At 40.4% G+C, this 20,088-nt stretch overlaps 1 protein-coding gene across 1 annotated transcript in view; it reads left to right on the top strand.

Moving 5' to 3' along the window:
* CNR1 (cannabinoid receptor 1) overlaps nucleotides 1-1,960 on the top strand; it is a 32,194-nt gene extending 30,234 nt beyond the window's left edge. The window contains exon 2 of the mRNA XM_060236939.1: nucleotides 375-1,960. Within this exon, the coding sequence (XP_060092922.1) occupies nucleotides 426-1,847 (1,422 nt within the window). The 5' untranslated portion in view covers nucleotides 375-425 and the 3' untranslated portion in view covers nucleotides 1,848-1,960. The remainder of the gene's footprint in view (nucleotides 1-374) is intronic.
* The last annotated feature ends 18,128 nt before the right edge of the window (nucleotides 1,961-20,088 follow it).

Genomic DNA, 20,088 nt, shown 5'->3' with positions numbered 1-20,088 from the left:
AGCCATTGGTGTGGCCAGTTTGGGGGTTTTTTAAGTGGAGGAATTGGTTTAAGAAAGAGAATAAAATGTTCGTTTTAGGCAGTGTATCCAAAATATCTAGCAATTAAAATTAGAAATAATCCAATGCTTTATCACATTTTTCAACTTCTTTCTGTATTTTATTATATAGCCATGCGTTGTATTTCAGACATTCTGTTGCTGAATAGTTGTTCATCTGCTGCAGGTAAGTAAAAAATGATCCAACGTTAGGTAGAAGGAGAGCAGGACATTACTGGTATTGCTCAATTAAATTTGTAGATTTCTTTTCTTTTTTATCTCCTCTTTCATCCCTGCTTAAACTTAATTAAACTTGATTTTTCTCCCCTCTCTACCAGGATTGCTTCATACATTTTCTCCCAAACCCTGCATAATTGAAATCTGGGGTTATGAAGTCAGTCCTGGATGGGCTCGCAGATACGACCTTCAGAACAATTACAACAGATCTTCTTTCCATGGGTTCCAACGATATCCAGTACGAAGATTTTAAAAGCGACATGGCGTCCAAGTTAGGATACTACCCACAGAAATTACCCTTCTCTTCTTTCCGAAGTGATTTCCAACAAAAAATGACTGCTGGAGATAATGCTGTCTTGAGTGTCCATCCATCGGATCAACTCAATCTTACAGATATTTACAATAAAACTCTGTCCACCTTCAAGGAGAATGATGAGAATATACAATGTGGGGAAAATTTCATGGATATGGAGTGCTTTATGATTCTGAACCGTAGCCAGCAGCTAGCAATTGCTGTACTGTCCCTAACACTGGGTACCTTCACTGTCCTGGAAAACCTTCTGGTGTTGGTTGTCATCCTGCACTCCCGAAGCCTGCGTTGCAGACCCTCCTACCATTTCATCAGCAGCCTAGCAGTGGCTGATCTCCTGGGTAGTGTAATCTTTGTCTACAGTTTTGTTGACTTCCATGTTTTTCATCGGAAAGATAGTCCTAATGTATTCCTCTTCAAACTGGGTGGAGTTACAGCCTCATTCACTGCCTCGGTCGGTAGTCTTTTTCTTACTGCAATAGACAGGTACATATCTATACACAGGCCCCTGTCCTACAAAAGGATTGTTACGAGGTCAAAGGCTGTTGTAGCATTCTGTGTGATGTGGACCATAGCTATTGTGATAGCTGTTCTTCCCCTACTTGGTTGGAACTGCAAAATACTCAATTCAGTTTGTTCAGATATATTTCCTCTAATTGATGAGAACTATCTGTTGTTCTGGATTGGGGTCACCACTGTCCTCTTGCTTTTTATTGTGTATGCCTATATGTATATATTGTGGAAGGCTCATAGCCATGCTGTTAGAATGCTCCAGCGTGGCACTCAGAAGAGCATAATAATTCATACTTCAGGAGATGGTAAAGTGCAGCAAATCACTAGGCCTGAACAAACACGAATGGACATCAGGTTAGCCAAAACCTTGGTCCTTATTCTTGTGGTTTTGATAATCTGCTGGGGTCCTCTTCTTGCAATTATGGTCTATGATGTCTTTGGGAAGATGAACAAGCTTATCAAGACCATCTTTGCCTTCTGCAGCATGCTCTGTCTGCTGAATTCAACAGTGAATCCCATCATCTATGCCCTCAGGAGCAAAGACCTGAGACATGCTTTCAGGAGCATGTTCCCAACTTGTGAAGGGACAGCACAACCTCTTGATAACAGTTTGGAGTCTGACTGCCAGCACAGACATGCTAACAACCCAGGTAACGTCCACAGGGCTGCTGAGAAGTGTATTAAAAATACAGTTAAGATTGCCAAAGTGACCATGTCTGTTTCCTCAGACACTACTGCAGAGGCATTGTAAAGTAAAGACCTCTCAGCATCGTGAGAGAACAAATTAAGAGAAAACAAGATAAATCAGTGACTTCAAAAGTGTGTGTTTCCTCAAATGTACCATTTTGAGTATGTTGTCATTTTTTTTAAAGTGACTGTTTTTGTGATTAAGCAGTAGCCCCTTCTCCAAGTTCTGCAAATAAGAATTTGAACTGTTTTTTTTTTAAACCCAACAGATTTTCCATTGACAAAATTCTAATTGAATAATAATGACTACATCCTGTGATGTAAAAAACAATATACAAATCAGTGAGAAAAATCTGCACACTTAGGTAAACTTATATAAAATTTCAAATGTGTAATCAGATCAAAATTCAAAGTTATAATTGTAGTTTGATTTCCAGTGTGAAATGTATTAATTGTCTGTAACATAGAGGGTTTCATTCTTCCCAAGCGGCAGTACTGGATTGTAGACGTTTTGTATCATGTCTTGTGAGATGTTTTACTGTATGTTACTGATATTTGTCTAACCAAAGTGATTAGGTAGACTTGTGTGAAAGTAATGTAAAGTTTGTGATGATGTAATACCCTTACCCCCATCATGAAAATAATTCCCATATTTTGAAGACTCCTATAAGGTATTTTGAAAATTTTACATTCTTAGTGATTTTTAGTGAATTTAAAAGGAAAGGCTTTGTATTTCTTCTGATAACATTTGAAATCCCTATTAAGTTTATTCTTGTAAATAAGGGAATAACAGCAACAAAGAACGCATTGCAAAAGAAAATAATACCCTGGTTCAGACTAACAAAAGGTTGTATTTTTGAAACCTTTCTGTTATTTTATTAGGGGTTGGTTTTTTGTGGGATCTTATTTGAATTGCAAATTCTATCCCAAATGAAGGTATCAGGTAATGTCTTCTTTAACTGGTAACTATTTTTACTGAATCCCTGGAGACAGAATATGTCAATTCAGTGTACAGTACAATGTTATCACTGTGATGTATACTTGAAATGTGTTGCATTTCTAAATCCCAGGTTTAAATAGATTTCAAGCCTGAGATGCCAAGCATCAATCTTCAGTAACAAGAGGATCAAGTATTAGTACTATACTTTTAAAAATGTGTGAGTTTGTATATAACTAAATAATATCTATGTATTTTGTGTATGTTATATACGTATCCTAAATAAGTGTGGGTTACATTAATATTATTAAGGAAAACAATTGTGACCAAATTAATTTCCCCTTATATTCCATGTTGCACTCTTTGCACATGAATTCTTTTTAAAAGTGAGTTCTTCTGACCAATCAGAAACAAAAATTGAGATTGGAAAATTCAGAATTTAATTAAAAATCCATACTTAAAAAGTTAAATCCATACTGAAAAATAAATCTGATAACTAAAGAAAAGTAGTGTTTTAGTAGAAGATAGACAAAACTGCTATGGCCCATGAGACTGACCTGCATGACACAGTTATTATGGGAAATAATGAAAATGAATTCTGCTGTCTATTGATCAGTCAACAGTCAGATATTGCAGTGGAGTTTAATAAGAAATGAGCACGTGGGGAAGAAGTGAAGTCTCTTTCCATCAGAATTTTGTGCCAGTCACTGTTCTGTGCTCATAAGCTTGTAGGTAGAGACCAGTTTCCCTCTCCTGCATGCACATTCTATTATTGTAACATCCCAAGACTCTGTGTTATATGGTGTGGAAAGGTGAATGATGGTTTCCTCATGACTAGTTTGGCCCTTAAAACAGGCATCCATAACTGTTCTAAATAAGCTACTGTCAGAGCCAAACTGGTGAAGCCCTCAATGTGAAATACCATCAGAATGTAGGAGAGAAGAAATTGAATGGGGGGAGGGGGCAGTATGTGAAATTAAGTAGTATGAGAGAGAATATTCAGCAGCATGTACACAGCTCAGCCCACTGTTGTGTTTGAAAAAACTGAGTTGGACTGGCAATACATAGATGGAAACTGGAGCTATTGCAAACTAAGAGAAGACTAACTGCTTTTCATTTTGTAGCAGAGTTTAAAGTATTACTAAGGCTGTAAGTGCAGTGTAGCACACTGAGAACTAAAATTTCTGAATTGCTATAACTTCAGGTGAAAGGAAGTTATTAGAATGTCTGCAGGTGAGCCTGTAATGCTGAAGACAGCCCTTTGGTTGGAATGTGGGGGGCGGGGGCGGGTCAACAGTGAAAGTAGTTTAATCAAATAGTTGTTAGAATCAAATATCAGTTCTATGAGAAGACACGTCTCAGTCCTCTGCATTTTGAAAGTTTTATTTCAAAATGCACTTCCATGGGGCTGAGGAGTATCTGTGACATATACTATGGAATTCCAGTGTGATATAATGATTAAAGTGTCAGACTAAGACTGGGGAAGTCCATGTTCAAATCCTCAATGAAGTCTTTAATACGGGACATGAGGCCAGTCATGCTGTCTTTCAGCCTTACCTGCCTCTCATGGTTATTAGTGAGGCGGAGATGTAGGGGAAAAGAACACTGGATATGCTTCACTGACTGAGCTCCTTGGAGACTGGATTTTTTAAAAAAAGATAAAAACAAAAACCCCTTCACATACATCTTCAATGTCAGTATGATATTTTAAAAACTTCTTTTGGTTCCAGTCAATGATCCCAGGAACTTCCAAAGGAGAAAAAAATACAAGGCAACTGAAGTGATATATTTTGCTTTTGTTGCTTTTTTTTTGGCGAGGGGGTGTGTTATAAATTCCCTTATATAAAATCCAGCAAACTAGTTAAGGCTGCCATCCTTGATTAAATTATGGTGACTTTATTCTGCTCACACTATTTACTTTGCTAAGAATGAAAGCTAATAATGAAAATGGATCTGCCTCCTCCATATCTAATCAGTATACAGTGAAGGTAAATTGAGAAGGTGGCATTTTACATTAATTGTCTTTAGGTATACTGAATACAGGAGATACCCCTGAGACTTAGGCCTACTTGCTTCGTTCAAGCCTTGCAAGATGGATACCAAACAAGGCATGTAACAGTTCCTTGTAAGCAAGCAGCTTTCCATAGCCACCAGTTAAGCTGTCCTAAGGAACATAGATATCTCTAGAGAGGCTAACTAGTTAAGAATTTCAGTTCACTAGTGAATGATTTGTGCAGTCTTTTGACTAGATTGACAATGTGTCATTTTATTATGACCCTGGAAGAACATGGTGATGTAACTGAAAGGACTAGTCCGTTCCATATGTGTCTGAAGACAAACATGAAACCCTGGCACAAGAGGGCTTCCCTACAGTTTAGAGAACAGCTGTAACTCATGTACATTGATGGAAATGAGCACATTCTTGCAAGCAAGCTTCCTCTGTATGAATAAAGGAATCCATCCCAACATATGCATACCTGAATTGGGTTGCTTGATCTTATTTGGTGTGTTCCCTTTAATGAGCATGGGAGAACTGTTCTCATTTTCCCCCTGCTAAAGACAGATTAGGTGTTTCCAGAAGACATTTACTGAATATTATGGTCTTGATCCAGCCCACTGTGTGTGCAGTACCCATACGCTGAGGAATGCCCATAAGTCCTGATAGAGCCTTGTTTCATTCCACTTCCCCTTGGCTTCAACATACAAGCACTCAATGTGCCATGCCACTAATAAGAATAGCAGGTCTGAGTGTGTCTTCTGTATCCTTGTCCAACCCCATTCACCCAATGGTGTAGCTGCTACAGTCCAGTTCCCACACCAAGGTGTGTGAGAGTAGAAATAGAGCTATGCTATAGGCCCTCTCAGGAACACCTTCTGTTCACAGTCTTTGTATCCATAGTGGGCTGGGTTGCATCTTATTCCATTTAAAACTTCTACCATTAACTATTTAATGTAATCCTGAAATAGTTATGGAGGACAGAAAATCCAAAGTACAACAGAAAGGTATTTCAAGAGCCATTTTTGAAACTGTCTTATTGTGATTTTAATGCATATTGTATAGGTTTCTGTTTATGTAGCCAGTTTTATGTATTTTTTAAAACTATGGGACAATGGGGCTGTCTTGGCACTAAACATGGTGCTTATTGATATAATAACATCCTGTGAAATAGTATTGTATATTCATCAGTATATTTCATTTACATATGCAAGTTATTCAAAAATCTGTTTTAACTGTGCTTGTCCTAACACCATTTTACAACCAAGCTGGCTTTGAAGTCCTTACAAAATGTATTCTAAGTATAACTATTCTTAAAAGCTGTACTAAATCAGCTAGACTTCAACCCATACTTTAGAGCAGTTGATCTCAAAGCTATAAAGGCACTTAGAATAAAGACATGTGCAGTTCTGCTGAGGGGAGGCTCAAGCTCTTCTCTGATTCATCCCACAGGGTGCCAGATATCAGAATAGCTAGTCCAATGCCATCGATTGCCAACCAATAAATACTATTTATATTATAGTGCCTAAAAGATGCTTTTGCTGTCAATGCCAGGGACTGCTGGGGCACCCCTTTGTTTCTTGCATGTTTTGTAAGTAAACATAGTTTCAACCTCTGTTATTTGGGCCTTAAGTCGCACTGTGGTCTACATTTTTTTTATTCCATGTTCTGTGTACTTGTTTCTTTCTGGGCTGAGACAGATAAACATTGCCCGATGACCAGCCTGCCCCAAACCAGAGCTTCATGCATGCTGATGGATACCCCAAGCTCCTATGCAAACAGGATTCCCTTCTTTGAGTGAAAAGAAGAGGCTCTTCCAAGTATATATAGTCTCTCTGTCATGTATCTGAGATATTTTTTGTCTTCATTAGGAGGTATAATGCCTGTGTGTGGAGTTTCCATTTAGCAGGTTATCAGCCTGAGTGATTCCTAAATGTAGTAGTAATTAAAGCACAAATTAAAACAGCCAGTGATGGCTGCTGCTGAATTTTGATCCCATCTTGCAGGTATGCAGATTGGATATGGCACCTATACCCCAAGTAACAGTGAAACATGAGTTGCAGGTTTAATGAATTATTTAAGAAGTTTATGTCATGCCTTATTTTATCATCAGTCTTCTGTGCAGTCCCACATGGGGACTGTGCATGAACAGGCCTGCCATTGGATAGGTTTTTACAGCTAAAAGCCTCCAGGGGGTGCTGCATGCTGGAAGGAGAAGCTTGTTTTTCACCCAGGAACCAAGTGCTCTGGCTCAGCAGCACCCCCTTGCCTTCAGTTTCTCTTTTGCTGCCAAAGGATAAGGTTGTGGTTTTTGGAGTCTCCAGCTACAGTTGAGAGGATTTTGTCCAGGTTTGTTGAAACTACATCAGCTTCTGAGTTCATTCTATGACTCAGAAAGCTCGTTTCAAGAAGTGCTCCTGATGTGGAATGAAGAAGACCCAAACTGACGAACTTGACTTCTGTCTGTTCAGTTTGGGTGAAGGGCTAGTGTCTCCACATGTAAGGTCTGCCAAAACTTTACCCCTAAAGCTCAGGGATAGGGAGTAAAAACTTAAGGCAGCATTGTGGGAGAAAGCACTTAAAGCCTCGGAGCCCACATCCAAGTCAGCTTGGAGAAAGCCCCCAATTCCATGTATTTGGAATCGATGTGTTCAGCTCCATCTTGGATCTGGATCTCAGTGGATCTGATCTGTCACACTCCCCTTGGGTTCACCACACCTCTTCTGAGCCTGCAACTATGGAGACTAAAGGAAGAGTGTAAATCGGCTCCTCAGCAGAATGTTCCCATCTGCACTCCTGAGCCAATGACAACCCTATAGGAGAAACCCAGGTCCCCATCTCCGGGTCTGAGATCTCCACCTCTTTCTAATGCCAGTGGGGATGAGGATACTGGCCAGGTTCCATGTGAGTATGATCCAGAACAAATGGCCACGGTTCTGTGTTCTCAGCAGTGAGCCTTGTTTTATGCATTCTCTTCATTTCTGCTCCTTACCAGCATAATAGAGAAAGACAGGTGGGAGAAATCAAACATGATCCTGGTAGCACCATTTTGACCTCATCAAATATGTTATATGATCCTTATGGAGATCTTCAGGGGCCAGTTCCTTCCCCTACCAAACCAACCAGATTTAGTTAGCTTTGATCAAGTGCTTCATCACAATCTGAACTGTGTCAGCCTGATGGCTTGGAGCCTTTAGACAGACCTAATATATTCTAAGGTGGTTAATTACATTCTCATGCAGTCAAGCAAGCTAATGCTAGAAAATCCTATATGTATAAGTAGAGGCAATTTTGCCTCTGGTGTAGTGAAAAGGACATGTCTCCTGGTGGTGCCACTTTGCAGGTCATATTTGATTATTTATTACACCTGAAAGCTAAAGGCCTAGCATTTGGTGTAGCCAGTTTGGTGTAGTGGTTAAGTGCATGGACTCATATCTGGGAGAACCTGGTTTGATTCCCCACTCCTCCACATGCATCTGCTGATGTGACCTTGAGTCAGTCACAAGTTCTCACAGAGCTGTTCCTGTTTCTGTCAGAGCTTTCTCAGCTCCACCTACCTCTCAGGGTGTCTGTTGTGGGGAGGGAAAAGAAAATGAGATTGTAAACCGCTCAGAGATTCCTTCAAGTAGTGAAGGGCAAGTTATAAATCATAGAATCATAGAGTTGGAAGGGACCTTCAGTGTCATCTAGTCCCAACCCCCTTGCATGAACTCACAAATACCTTCCCCTAAATTCCAATCTCCGTCTCCTCCTTCAAAGATTCACCTGGCTGCTATCGCCATCATAAGGGAATTGACAGAGGATCATTTTCTTCCATAATTTGTTTTAAGAGGTTTCTTAAGGGATTAGGTAATCTCTGCCTGCACAGGGATCCTTTAGTCCTCCAGTGGTCTCTATCTGTTGTGTTAGCACAATTAATGCTCAAGTCTTGAACCTCTTGCTACCTTTTCTTTGACAGAACTTTCTATGAAAATGTGGTTTTTAGTAGTTGTTACCTCAGACAGGAGGGTGAGTGATCTAGCAGTTCTTCAAATAGATACCATATTTTTAAAGTTTTTCCCTGAAAGGGTAATTCTATGCCCTAGTGTTGCACTGATTCCTCGCTCTGCCTCCGGGCTTCTGCAGATTTTGATCCATGGCTCCCTCTGGTTTCCTTCATGGTTTCTTGCTCTCCAAAAGACAAGAGCAAGAAACCGTGAGGGAAATTGGAGGAAGCCACAGTTCAAAAAGCAACCACTCAGCAACAGGTGGGGAATTGATTGCTTGAGCCGGGGAAAGCAGAAGCCTGGGGGTAGAGTAACTGCCAGTGAGGAATAGGTCTTAGTTTTCTTCATTAGATGATTTCTGGCTTCCATTTATCCCAATATACTGTTTTGCCCATAGTTGTTTCTGCATCAAGCTCTGAGAATGAGCAGTCGTTGCATTCTTTAGAAGTTAGAAGGGCATTATTATTTTCCCTCAAGAGAACCCTGGAGCTTTGTGGGGACAGAGCCCTGTTTGTTCATTTTAGTGGCTCTAAGAGAGATAGAAGAGCATTATCTCAGACTCTGTCCGAATGGATTGTCAGGATCATTAGGGAGTGTTATGATAGGGCCAGATTGCCATACCCATTGAACCTTCAAGCCCATTCTACTAGGGCAGTGGGTTCTTCAGCAGCTTTCCTGGATGGAGTACATTTGACAGAAATCTACATAGCTGCCACCTGGTCATCAGCAACCACATTTGTACATCACCATGCTTTGGATCTGCAGGCAGGACATGAGGCTCAAATGAGTAAGGCAGTTCTTCATTTGCTGTTCACCTGGTGAGTGACCTGCTAGAATCCCCATATAGGACTGCATGAAGTTGCATTTACCTGTAACTACTGTTCATTGAGTATCTTCTGTGCAGGCATACATGCCCTTCCTCCTGCCTCATTGCATTCTCTAACTTTGGCGGCAGTAGAGATACTAAAGGTAAGGGGGTGCTGCTGTGCAGGAGCATGTGGTCTCTGGGCAAGAAGAAGCTTCTGACTTCAGCACACAGTGTCCCCTGGAGCTATAAAAACCTGTCGAATGGCAGGCTTGCTCATGTACAGACTCCATGGGTGCCTTCACAGGAAATACTTGATGAATAACAGTTACAGGTAAGTGCAACTTTGTTTTCCTTGGATGCAAAGTGGAATTATGGAGGGGAGAGACTGAAGTCCAGTCACATGTTTCATGCCCCATCTAGTTCTGCCACTGCATTTATGGGAATTGAAGAGAACCTGCAATTCATGTTTGTTATTCAGGGTTGAGAACCCAGGCTCAACCTGCGTGCTCTGATGTGTGAATTAGGTATTTACGTGTAGAAGGGAACCCTGACATTTTACCAGCATCTATCTGTTGGCAGGAAATGGCAAACAACTTCTGAACATCTTTTGCCTTGAAAACCCTATAGCAGGGGTGGCCAACGGTAGCTCTCCAGATGTTTTTTTGCCTACAACTCCCATCAGCCCCAGCCATTGGCCATGCTGACTGGGGCTGATGGGAGTTGTTGGCAAAAAACATCTGGAGAGCTACCGTTGGCCACCCCTGCCCTATACAGTGGTCATAAGTCAGATGCAACTTCACAGGGTAAAGAAACCTGTTGGAGGAAGTTCAGGTGGAGACTCTCTTCCTTCTTGTGATTGCTGACAGTTTACTGCCTACTTCACCAGCTGCTGCTTTCTAAATGGATGGTCTCCATATTCTGAGGAAATATAGTCTGGTAATCAGATGCTGAGAAGATAACTTGATGCCCAAAGGCAGGTAGCTAGCTAGCCACTATGAAAACCCTTTGAAAGGCCTGTGCAGTTTTGCCAAAGGGGGGCACAAGCTGCTCTCTGATCAGTGTGTGCCAGAAATCAGAGCAGCTAGTCCAGTGCTGTTCATTCATAACCAATGTCATCTGGAGACAGAGCACTGGGCTAGATTGAGTTTAATGTGATTCAACAAGGTAGCTCTCATGCAGCAAGAGCAAGGAATTGTCTTCACTTTGGTAAGCTTACTATGACAAGAACTCTTCCTCTAGATAATGCTGTTTCCACTTGCCCATGTTCCCTTGGTAATATCCTAGCAGCTTATTCACATACTGCTTCATATCCATCCACCCACTCATAAAACAAGTAGCTTTGTGGTTAACAGTTCTGTGTATTTATTAACTTTAAATGTTGTGTATATCTGTACCAGAGACCATCAGTATTATGTGAAAAGTAGATTCTCAACAGTCTTAATGTATATTTGTATATTGCCTCCTCAATGCTGTGCGATCATTATGGATTTCTTTTTTTCCCCTTGCACTGATTAAAATGCCTCTTGTATGATAAAACCTTTCATGTGGCGACATAGGATTGAATGTATGTAAATAAAATTTAAAAGCTTTTAAAATGTCAGCTATACAAGCAGTGGCCTAAAAATGTCTGTAATTGTAGAACAGAACAATTAAGTTGCTGTGACATCTGAAAAGATTTAAGGGATGCAATGTTAGAGGAAGGAAAGTCTTTCCTTGTGATAATATGAAATAGCAAAATTGAATTTCTGTATCATTTTATTTCCATTGTTTCCAAGTGAAGAGCCTATCTCTTTTAATGTCTGTAAATCTAACATTATTACTTTCTCTTTGAAGTATATTGTATTGTTAGATGTTTGTTTGAGCTGGTAATATCCTTGCAACTGCTGCAATATGTTTCTGTTGGCAACTTGTATATTACTTTGTACAAAAGTACTAGTAAGACTGTCATTAAAAGTAGCTTCTACATTAAACTACTATAGCGGAATAGTATTTCTGTAATATTACCAATGTATTACTTACCATGCCATATTTTGTTTCTCCAATGTAATTAAACTGTTATTTATTCAAAGTATAAGTGTTCTGTTTGAATGTGCAGCCATTAGGAAATTGTCACATGCTGGCCCTGAGAGAGATTTCATGTTCTTAGATCTCATGCTAATATTTCTGCCTCAGCAGGGATATTTTCTTGATTGTTTGCTATACTATACAATACTGAACTTAGTTTGGGGGTGGGGATCTGTGGAAGTTATTTAGACAGATTGTTATTTAGATAGATTAATGGAGGAGAGGTCTATCAATGACTACTAACCATAGTAACTAAAGAATATCTCCACATGCAGATGGAACAAACTTTTGAATACCAATGCTAAGAGACAACATTAGTTTGTTGGCCTCTGTGCCCTATTAGTATCAGCCTCCAAGGCAACTGGTTGGTCACTGTGTGAAACATGCTGGACTATATGGATCACTGGTCTGATCTTATGCTTTTGTTTCTGCAGGTATTTTCATCTTGCTTGAAAGTGAGAGTGTGCAGGGCCCCGATCTGCAAAAGCAGTTATGTAATTTGCATGACAGCTGGATTTTCTAAACTATTATTTCACATGTTAGTTTGGACCCTAGCATTAATGCTCATTGTTTTACATTTCACGGAATGGAGACCTGACTAAACTGCTCTTAGCTTAAAGATAGGCAGACTATTTTGCCTCTGATATAAGTAGTGCTCAACATGTTTTCCATTCAAAGTTAAAACCAGTTGTATTGTTAGCCATCTACTCTTATTAATGTTCTCTTGTCCTGCTTGCAATTTTATATGGTTTTCAAGAGATTTCCCCACACAGTTGCCAATCAGCTTGTTTTTGTTTTCTCATTCTGTGGATTTGGCTTCATTGCACAGGAGTTTGTTTTTTGTGGTGGTGCTTGTGAAGCCGTGGTAACTGGTTGGTAATTGCAATAACTTTTACTGCTCAGATAGCATAACACACTGTTCAAGCTTCTGAGTTCTTCAGAAAGGAGGGGGGGCAACTGGATGTCATCCATTTGTGCTTCTTCCCAGCATACTGAGGATGCAACTTGATATCAGCCCCCACTGAAACCAACAAAGCATCCTATATAAGATACATACAGGAGAAACCTCCCAACCAAGGTATAAAGATTCCTCTCCCAACACCAATTCCCTTGGTTTTAAACAAAAGCTTGCACAATGTGTTGTTATTTTGATTGGTCTTAATAAAGGGTATTACATGACTTCTGTTTTTAATTGGAAACCTGCACCTTGCATTCGACATAGCTTATGGAGGTCCACATCATCCCTGTTTACTTTAAGAAAAGATTTGAAGCTTGACAGTTGACATACACATTTGTTTTCTAGAAAGCAGGAGCAAATCTATATAAGATAATACCAACATAATAACATTTCCCCCCAAAAGGAGTAAAACAAATGTTTCAAATAGTAAAAAAACAACATGTACCAAAAGTGCATTCTGACACCAAAATGCCATTTCAGACATTAATTCCTAAATCTCTGTGAGGCACAAGTTTGGACAGACCATTAAGCATCACCAGAGTACTACAAAGTAATAAAAGCACTGAACTTATCTAGACGGTTGTCGGCTTTCAGACAAGACCCACAGCTTAAGTCTGAGGAAAGTACTGTAAGTACAGTAAGAACATATTGCAGTGATCTTACTCTGAGCTGCTTCCACACCAAGGGTTTTCTATTGCCACCTAACTGGTAGTTGCCCCCCCCGCCCCCCGTTTTCACATGATATTGTCTTCTGCTTGCACACAGACCATTAACATGTTACCTATGCAGACATGCACACAAATGCATCTGCATTATTTTAAAGCTGTAAACATCTCATTGTTTCTTTGGCAAGATGCTATCCATATGAGCAGTTTTTTGTGTCTGAAAGGGAAACTCCAGTTACTCTTAATTAAGCCATGGCCCAGGAACCAGTCTCCCACTGAAATTAATGTAACAAGATAATTGCCTGTTTTTTGGGGAGAGGGGAGGTGATCATTGCAGGATGAGAGTTTTTTTCTAAAAGGGTTTAAAGGTATTGCATTATTGCTATCCAGTATTATTCAGGCTCATTTTAAAAAAATCATTTGCAGCTCAACTTGCCTTCTAGGAAAGGGAGAGGAAATCATTGGAGATGTCTGCAAATACATGTTTAAAAGGTTTTTAAATGTATTCCATTTTTTTCTATAAAACATTACCCGTGTTACTCAGAATACATACACACATACCTACACACACTTAAAACAGGGTGGCTGGAAAGTCTTGAGGGTCATGTGACAAAAGGGTGGATTTTCATTGCATATCAGGTATGAAAGGGAAACCACAGCTAGTTGAAAGAAAATGCTTCCACCATGCAAACTGGCACCATCCCCTGACTGCTTCTCAGTTTAAACAAAAAGTCAGGACAGTAATCATGCATCTCTATTGCTAGGGCTTTTTGGGTGGAAAAAGCCGAGCTGGAGCTCATTTGCATATCAGGCCACACCTCCTGACTTCACCATTGTTTCACACAAGGCACCACATCTCAAAAAAGATGTTATAGCATTGGAAAAAGTCCAGAAAAGGGCAACTTGAATGATTAAAGGGTTGGAACACTTTCCCTATGAAGAAAGGTTAAAATGCTTGTGGCTCTTTTGCGTGAAGAAATGTCGACTGAGGGGTGACATGATAGAGGTTTACAAGATTATGTATGGGATAGAGAAGGTAGAGAAAGAAGTACTTTTCTCCCTTTCTCATAATACGAGAGCTCATGGACATTCAATGAAATTGCTGAGAAGTTGGGTTAGAACTGATAAAAGGAAGTACTTCTTCACCCAAAGGGTGATTAACACATGGAATTCACTGCCACAGGAGGTGGCGGCGGCTGCAAGCATAGACAACTTTAACAGGGGGCTGGATAAACATATAGAGCAGAGGTCCATCAGTGGCTATTAGCCACAGCATATTGATGGAACTCTCTGGGGCAGTGATGCTCTGTGTTCTTGGTGCTTGCGGGGGACACAGTGGGAAGGCTTCTAGTATCCTGGCCCCACTGATGGATCTCCTGATGGCTCCTGGGTTTTTTGGCCACTGTGTGACACAGAGTGTTGAACTGGATGGGCCATTGGCCTGATCCAACATGGCTTCTTTTATGTTCATTGGACTGTTTTTGTAGAAAAAGCCCAGCAGGAACTCATTTGCATATTAGGCCACACCCTCTGACACCAAGCCAGCTGGAACTGTGTTCCTGTTCAAAAAAAACCCTGTCTCTCATAATGATTTGTTTGGCTCTCAAGGTCCACTTTTAACACAGTATGTAATCTTTCTGTTATTCCCATGATTCATGGGGCTGCAATCACATGCACTAAATAATGCACTTTCAATCTACTTTAAGTGCACTTTCCAACTGGTGCACTTTCCAGTTCACACAGCAAATCCAGTTGGAAAGTGCACTGAAAGTGCATTATTTAGTTTGTGTGATCACAGCCTTTCTGTTTAATCCCAATGGACCATTAGAGTTATTTGCTGAAAGACAATTCCCTCCATTTCACATGAGTAACTTTGGACAACTTGCATAGCTGGTATATTTCAAGAACTATCCTATAAGTGTTAAATATTGTCACAGAACTTAACCTTGGTACCCATGTGAGTTAAAGCAAAATTCTAAAATGCCACATTAAAGCAAAATGTTATAAATCACTGGTCAATCATATGAAGAAAGTTACTTCTTTTACAAGCTGCAGCACTAAGCCTTTCCAACTGGCAGAAAATGTGCGATGGCAGATGCAGGAAATGTCACAAATAAAATATTATGTAAGAAGAAAATAAGCCAGATAATTTCTCTGACATATGTACTTCACGTGTACTTCAGCACTGAGAGTGTATTCCAGTTTATATATGGGCAAATGTTTGTGTTTGATGTGCCATAGAAACAATGCACTTCTGGCTTCTTAGGTACTGATAGTACAACAATTTTTCCCCTTAACAGTATTGCAGGTAGTTTCTAGAGCAGCCTATGTTGCAGTTTGCCTCCATAATGTCTCCACTGCATAGTTAAGTGCAATTGTAAATACACTTCTTGAAAGGTTACAATGCCAATCATAGTACAATAGGAAAAAACTGTAATACAGGAACTGACACTATTCTTACCCCTAGTAGGACAGGGAGGATTAGAAAAATAAGTTCTGAAAAGAAACCATTATATATAACAAGTTCTGAAAAGAAACCATATAAACAGACAAGCAGTTATACTAATGAAGATGTTGTGTGTTCTGACTGCTAAAAAACAATGAAAACAGGCTTTGAAAACTGCCTGTTTTTAAGCTAAAAATGAGAACAGTGGATTTTGCAATATCAGTTAGTGGAAAAAGCTGTGTTTGACTTAAATCCATAAACTAAGTGTATTGCAAATGAAATATTCAGAAGGAAATGAACACTAATCCTATCAAACACATCACCACCATCAGCAGGAAAGCAATGCCATCAGTACCACTCATGAGACCTAATCTATACCAATTTTTACATTAAACACAAATCACTTATGTGCTGAAAACATTACTGAAGGGTATTCTTTAAACCTAAATCAAACTATACTGGATTGTGGGTCTTTAAACACAAGTCTGTCTCAAACTTGTGGTAAGTGATGAGTATGAGTGCATTTTAAAGAACCAAAGGAATACAAGAGGAGAATGCATACTAAACCATCTTCTGCCTGCCACCCTCCCAGTCATTCACAAGGAGTCACTTATTACCTAGCTGGACTTGATGTGAAGCCAGCTGAAAAAAAAAGAGGAGAAAACCTGGAGTCAGAAAGCAATTTTCTTTGTATATTTCTAATATTTTTATCTCATCCTTTCTCCAAGGAGCTCAGAGCAGCACATATGGTTTTCCACTCCCCGATTTGACCCTGATAGTTACCCCACGAGATAGAAGATGATATTGGATTTATATCCTGCCCTCCACTCCGAATTTCAGAGTAGCTCACAATCTCCTTTACCTTCCTCCCCCACAACAGACACCCTTTGAGGTGGGTGAGGCTGAGAGAGGTCTCTCAGAAGCTGCCCTTTCAAGGACAACTCTGTGAGAGCTATGGCTGACCCAAGGCCATTTCAGTAGCTGCAAATGAAGAAGTGGGGAATCAAACCCAGTTCTCTCAGATAAGAGTCCGCACACTTAACCAAATTGGTGTAGCTAGGTTAGGCTGAAACAGGTTGACTGGCTCAAGGTCACCCAGTGAGCTTCTTGAATCCTGGTCTCCTAGGTCCTAATCTGACTCTATACCCATAACATTATATGGGTTTAACTTCATATTCATGCCTCATTTCCCACTTTACACATGATTGAGCCAGACCTGCACTGCACTGAAGGGTATGAGTTCGCTACTTTCACATGTAGTTTGGAACAACAGTCAACAGACTCACAGAACAGAACACATAAATTATGGGTTTCAGCCAGTCCAAAAGGATCTCAGTATTTGCTGTACATTTTAGTTATCACCTGAAGTTAGCTTGGTGGAATTATTGGGTTTATAATCATAGACCTAATTTTCTCAGACATGGTTACTGTTTACTGATTCCTTCCAAAGAACAATGCCTTTCCTGTCACAGCTACTCACTGAGAAGATAGTGTGAGAAACAGAATGTGTTTTATTTTATAGGTGTACTGCAAACGCTTGTAGGTGTGAGGACAACCATTCTGTACTGATCTTGCTTTTCTCCCCTTCCCCTGCCTAAAGACATAATTTCAACTAAGTGAAGCTCTGTGGATCAGCATGTGAACACAATGCTAGGACTGGTGCCTGAAAGGAAATTAGGAATCTGATTAGGAACCATACAAACAAGTTTTCATAAGGGAAAATGGAATGGGTGGGCAACAAGGGGTGGTTTGCCTAACTCAAAACACTGAAAGAAATTGGATACATTGGTGAGGCCATTTCCTTTGGTAGAAGAAAATGAAAGAGAGGGAAAGAAGAAGTCACATCCTCCCCCACCCCTCCAGTCTCAGTGACTGTACCTGATGCAAGGGAGGTAAGTTGTTGCTTTCATACTGACTTTCCCTCAAGAATTTTCATGCTTCAAGACTGAGTTCCTCTTAGTGGAAGCTGAAGGTACACAGTATCAGCATTTCACAGATGGAAGTGCTATCCATTACCATATGTTAAGTTTTGTAGAGCTTCCTCTAACAACCAGGCAAGCTAGCATCCTTCTCAATGCTGAAGAAAAAAGCCAAATCTCTTATTTATACTGTAAAAGGAGAGGCAAAGCCAGCTTTCACATGCCTTTGCTGTTCTTGCTAATTCCCAATCTGTCCACATCTTGCTGATTATGAGAGGTTTTAAAATAGTTGCTTGTGATATCTAATCTTGGACACTAAATCAGCTGGCCCCTGTCTAAAACTTGCTCTTTACTGCTGGATATAAATTGAGTTTGTTGGAAGTATCTTTTTAAAATATCCCTGAATCGCTTTAAACAAATCTACAGAATTTATCTGTTCAAGTGGGGACCATAAGAAAATAGCAATATAGTAGAATAGAAGTGGGAATGTACAGACAGGTAAAACTGAGGAGCCACCTGGGCTGTTATGGGTGTCAAAATGAACCAAGCTTAAACTGTAGCAGTAGATAAGAGCAAGAGTCCAGTAGCACCTTAAAAACTAAGGAAATTTGTGGCAGGGTAGGAGGTTTCATGAGTCATGAAAGCTCTTATCCTGCAACAAATTTTGTTAGTCTTTAAGGTTGCTACTGGACTCTTCCTCATTTCTACAGACGGACTAACATGGCTGCCCATTTTAAACTGGCCACTGTGTTTAGCTCTAGAACTTGTGTTGCCTATTGACAGACCAATCTCGCAGAACGCTCCCTTTCCCCACCTTATTTCATCTGCTTCTTTGTCCATCATTCTTTCTATGGCTGAAGTGCAATGGTGAGTTTTTCCACTGACTTTCACAGACACACTAGTCTCAACAGTAACCAGACATTCTAGCATCAGCTAAATTCATCATCTTTTTTTGACCGTACTACATTTGTTTCAAAGCGTTTCTGAAACTTTTAATAGCCTGTTTTAATATTATTGATGAAACAATCTGATACCTTTTAGAGTAGGAGGAATTAGGAACTTGGGCCCGGAAACAGGAGGAAGTACTCCATCTGCCCAGTGTCATAATGGCTGAGCATCCAGCAAAACATTCTCAGCATAAAGACATGCATTGCTTAAATTCCCTGAACAACTGTTCAGAAGCAGACAAACAATTATGAAAATCATACAACTTTCTGCAGATGATTAAGTGGTGTAGAAATGAGGCAGTGATAACTGTAATAAGAGTCTGGCTACTCAACACATTATTGTACTATGTGCAAATAAATACAACAAGCAGCTATAATCAACTCTATTTAGGCTGAGCCCACAATTTGCTTCCACCCTGCATTGGTTGTCAGATCCTCACCCAGAGGTTATGCCTTTCTCTCTAGGGCTGCAATCCTATGCAGATATATTTGGAATGAGTCCCACTAGAATTAGTGGAACTGACTTCTGAATAAACATATTTAGAAACAGACTGTAAGCATTTTAGCCACTGTGCTTCCTTCTCTGTTCTTCCCCAGCTGTCCTCCCACATCCTTCTCTCTTTATGCTATTGTTTGGACCCAGAACAGGCAGAGGAAAGAAGATGGACAAAGGCACTGTTGAAGGAATAGACAAGAGACAGAATGGTTTCATTTTGTCTTGATTTCTTGGAACATTTAAAAAAAACACATTCCTCCCCAAGCTATGACCTTGCAACTTAATATTTTGCCCCCTGAGGTTGGAATAAAGAGTCAGACACAATGCATTGGTATAAACTTGGGCCACTTTTATTAAACATCATAATAAACAGCAAGGGTACCCAACCAGCAGCCTGGCCAGGGCTAGGGGTCATCGTGACCGCTCCCCTGCCATTAGCGGGTGAGAGACCCAGCCCCCCAGCCGGAGCTGTGTGACTCAGCTCCCACCAGGCAGGCCCAGCAGGGAGGCACGCACCAGAGGGCCCAAACCCAGACGCATGAAAGGCACCCCCTAGTCGAGCCTCCAGGATGGTCTGCATTTTTCATACCTTGGGTCACCAAACCCCAAGGTTGATCATGCCAGACCCCTAATTCCCCAAAAGGGAGATGCTTCACAGCCTTCCCCTATGTTAGCCAAAATGCCCTCAAAACGAGGTTGGGGAATTAGTTAGGTGGGCACCTGGCTCACTAGGAATCTTTTTACCAATATATACCAGGCTCAACCATCCAGAGGGTAATGCTCAATAAAGAGGACTCTAATTTAATAAAAACCAATTGTAATTTATTTAGAATAATAGTTTTTTCACACAAGATAAAAATACAAAACAATCACACATTCACACAGGTCTAAGAAACACAGATAGATTGATAGGGGAACATATAAGGGTAGACAGACAGGGCGATATTACCTCTCGCAGACTTCAAGGAAGGCTCCGGTGGCGACAGTTGAGGGAATGGGGGAGGACCCGAAACTGATCAGGAATCGGGGATGGATCTATGCAGCGGAAGGTGGGTTACTGATAGAAGCACACCTGTGGGTAGC

Source organism: Heteronotia binoei, chromosome 1 (genome assembly GCF_032191835.1).
Source record: "Heteronotia binoei isolate CCM8104 ecotype False Entrance Well chromosome 1, APGP_CSIRO_Hbin_v1, whole genome shotgun sequence".
NCBI lineage: Eukaryota > Metazoa > Chordata > Lepidosauria > Squamata > Gekkonidae > Heteronotia > Heteronotia binoei.
The sequence above is the reverse complement of the archived record's forward strand: the minus strand, read 5'-3'. Positions and strand labels throughout refer to the sequence as shown.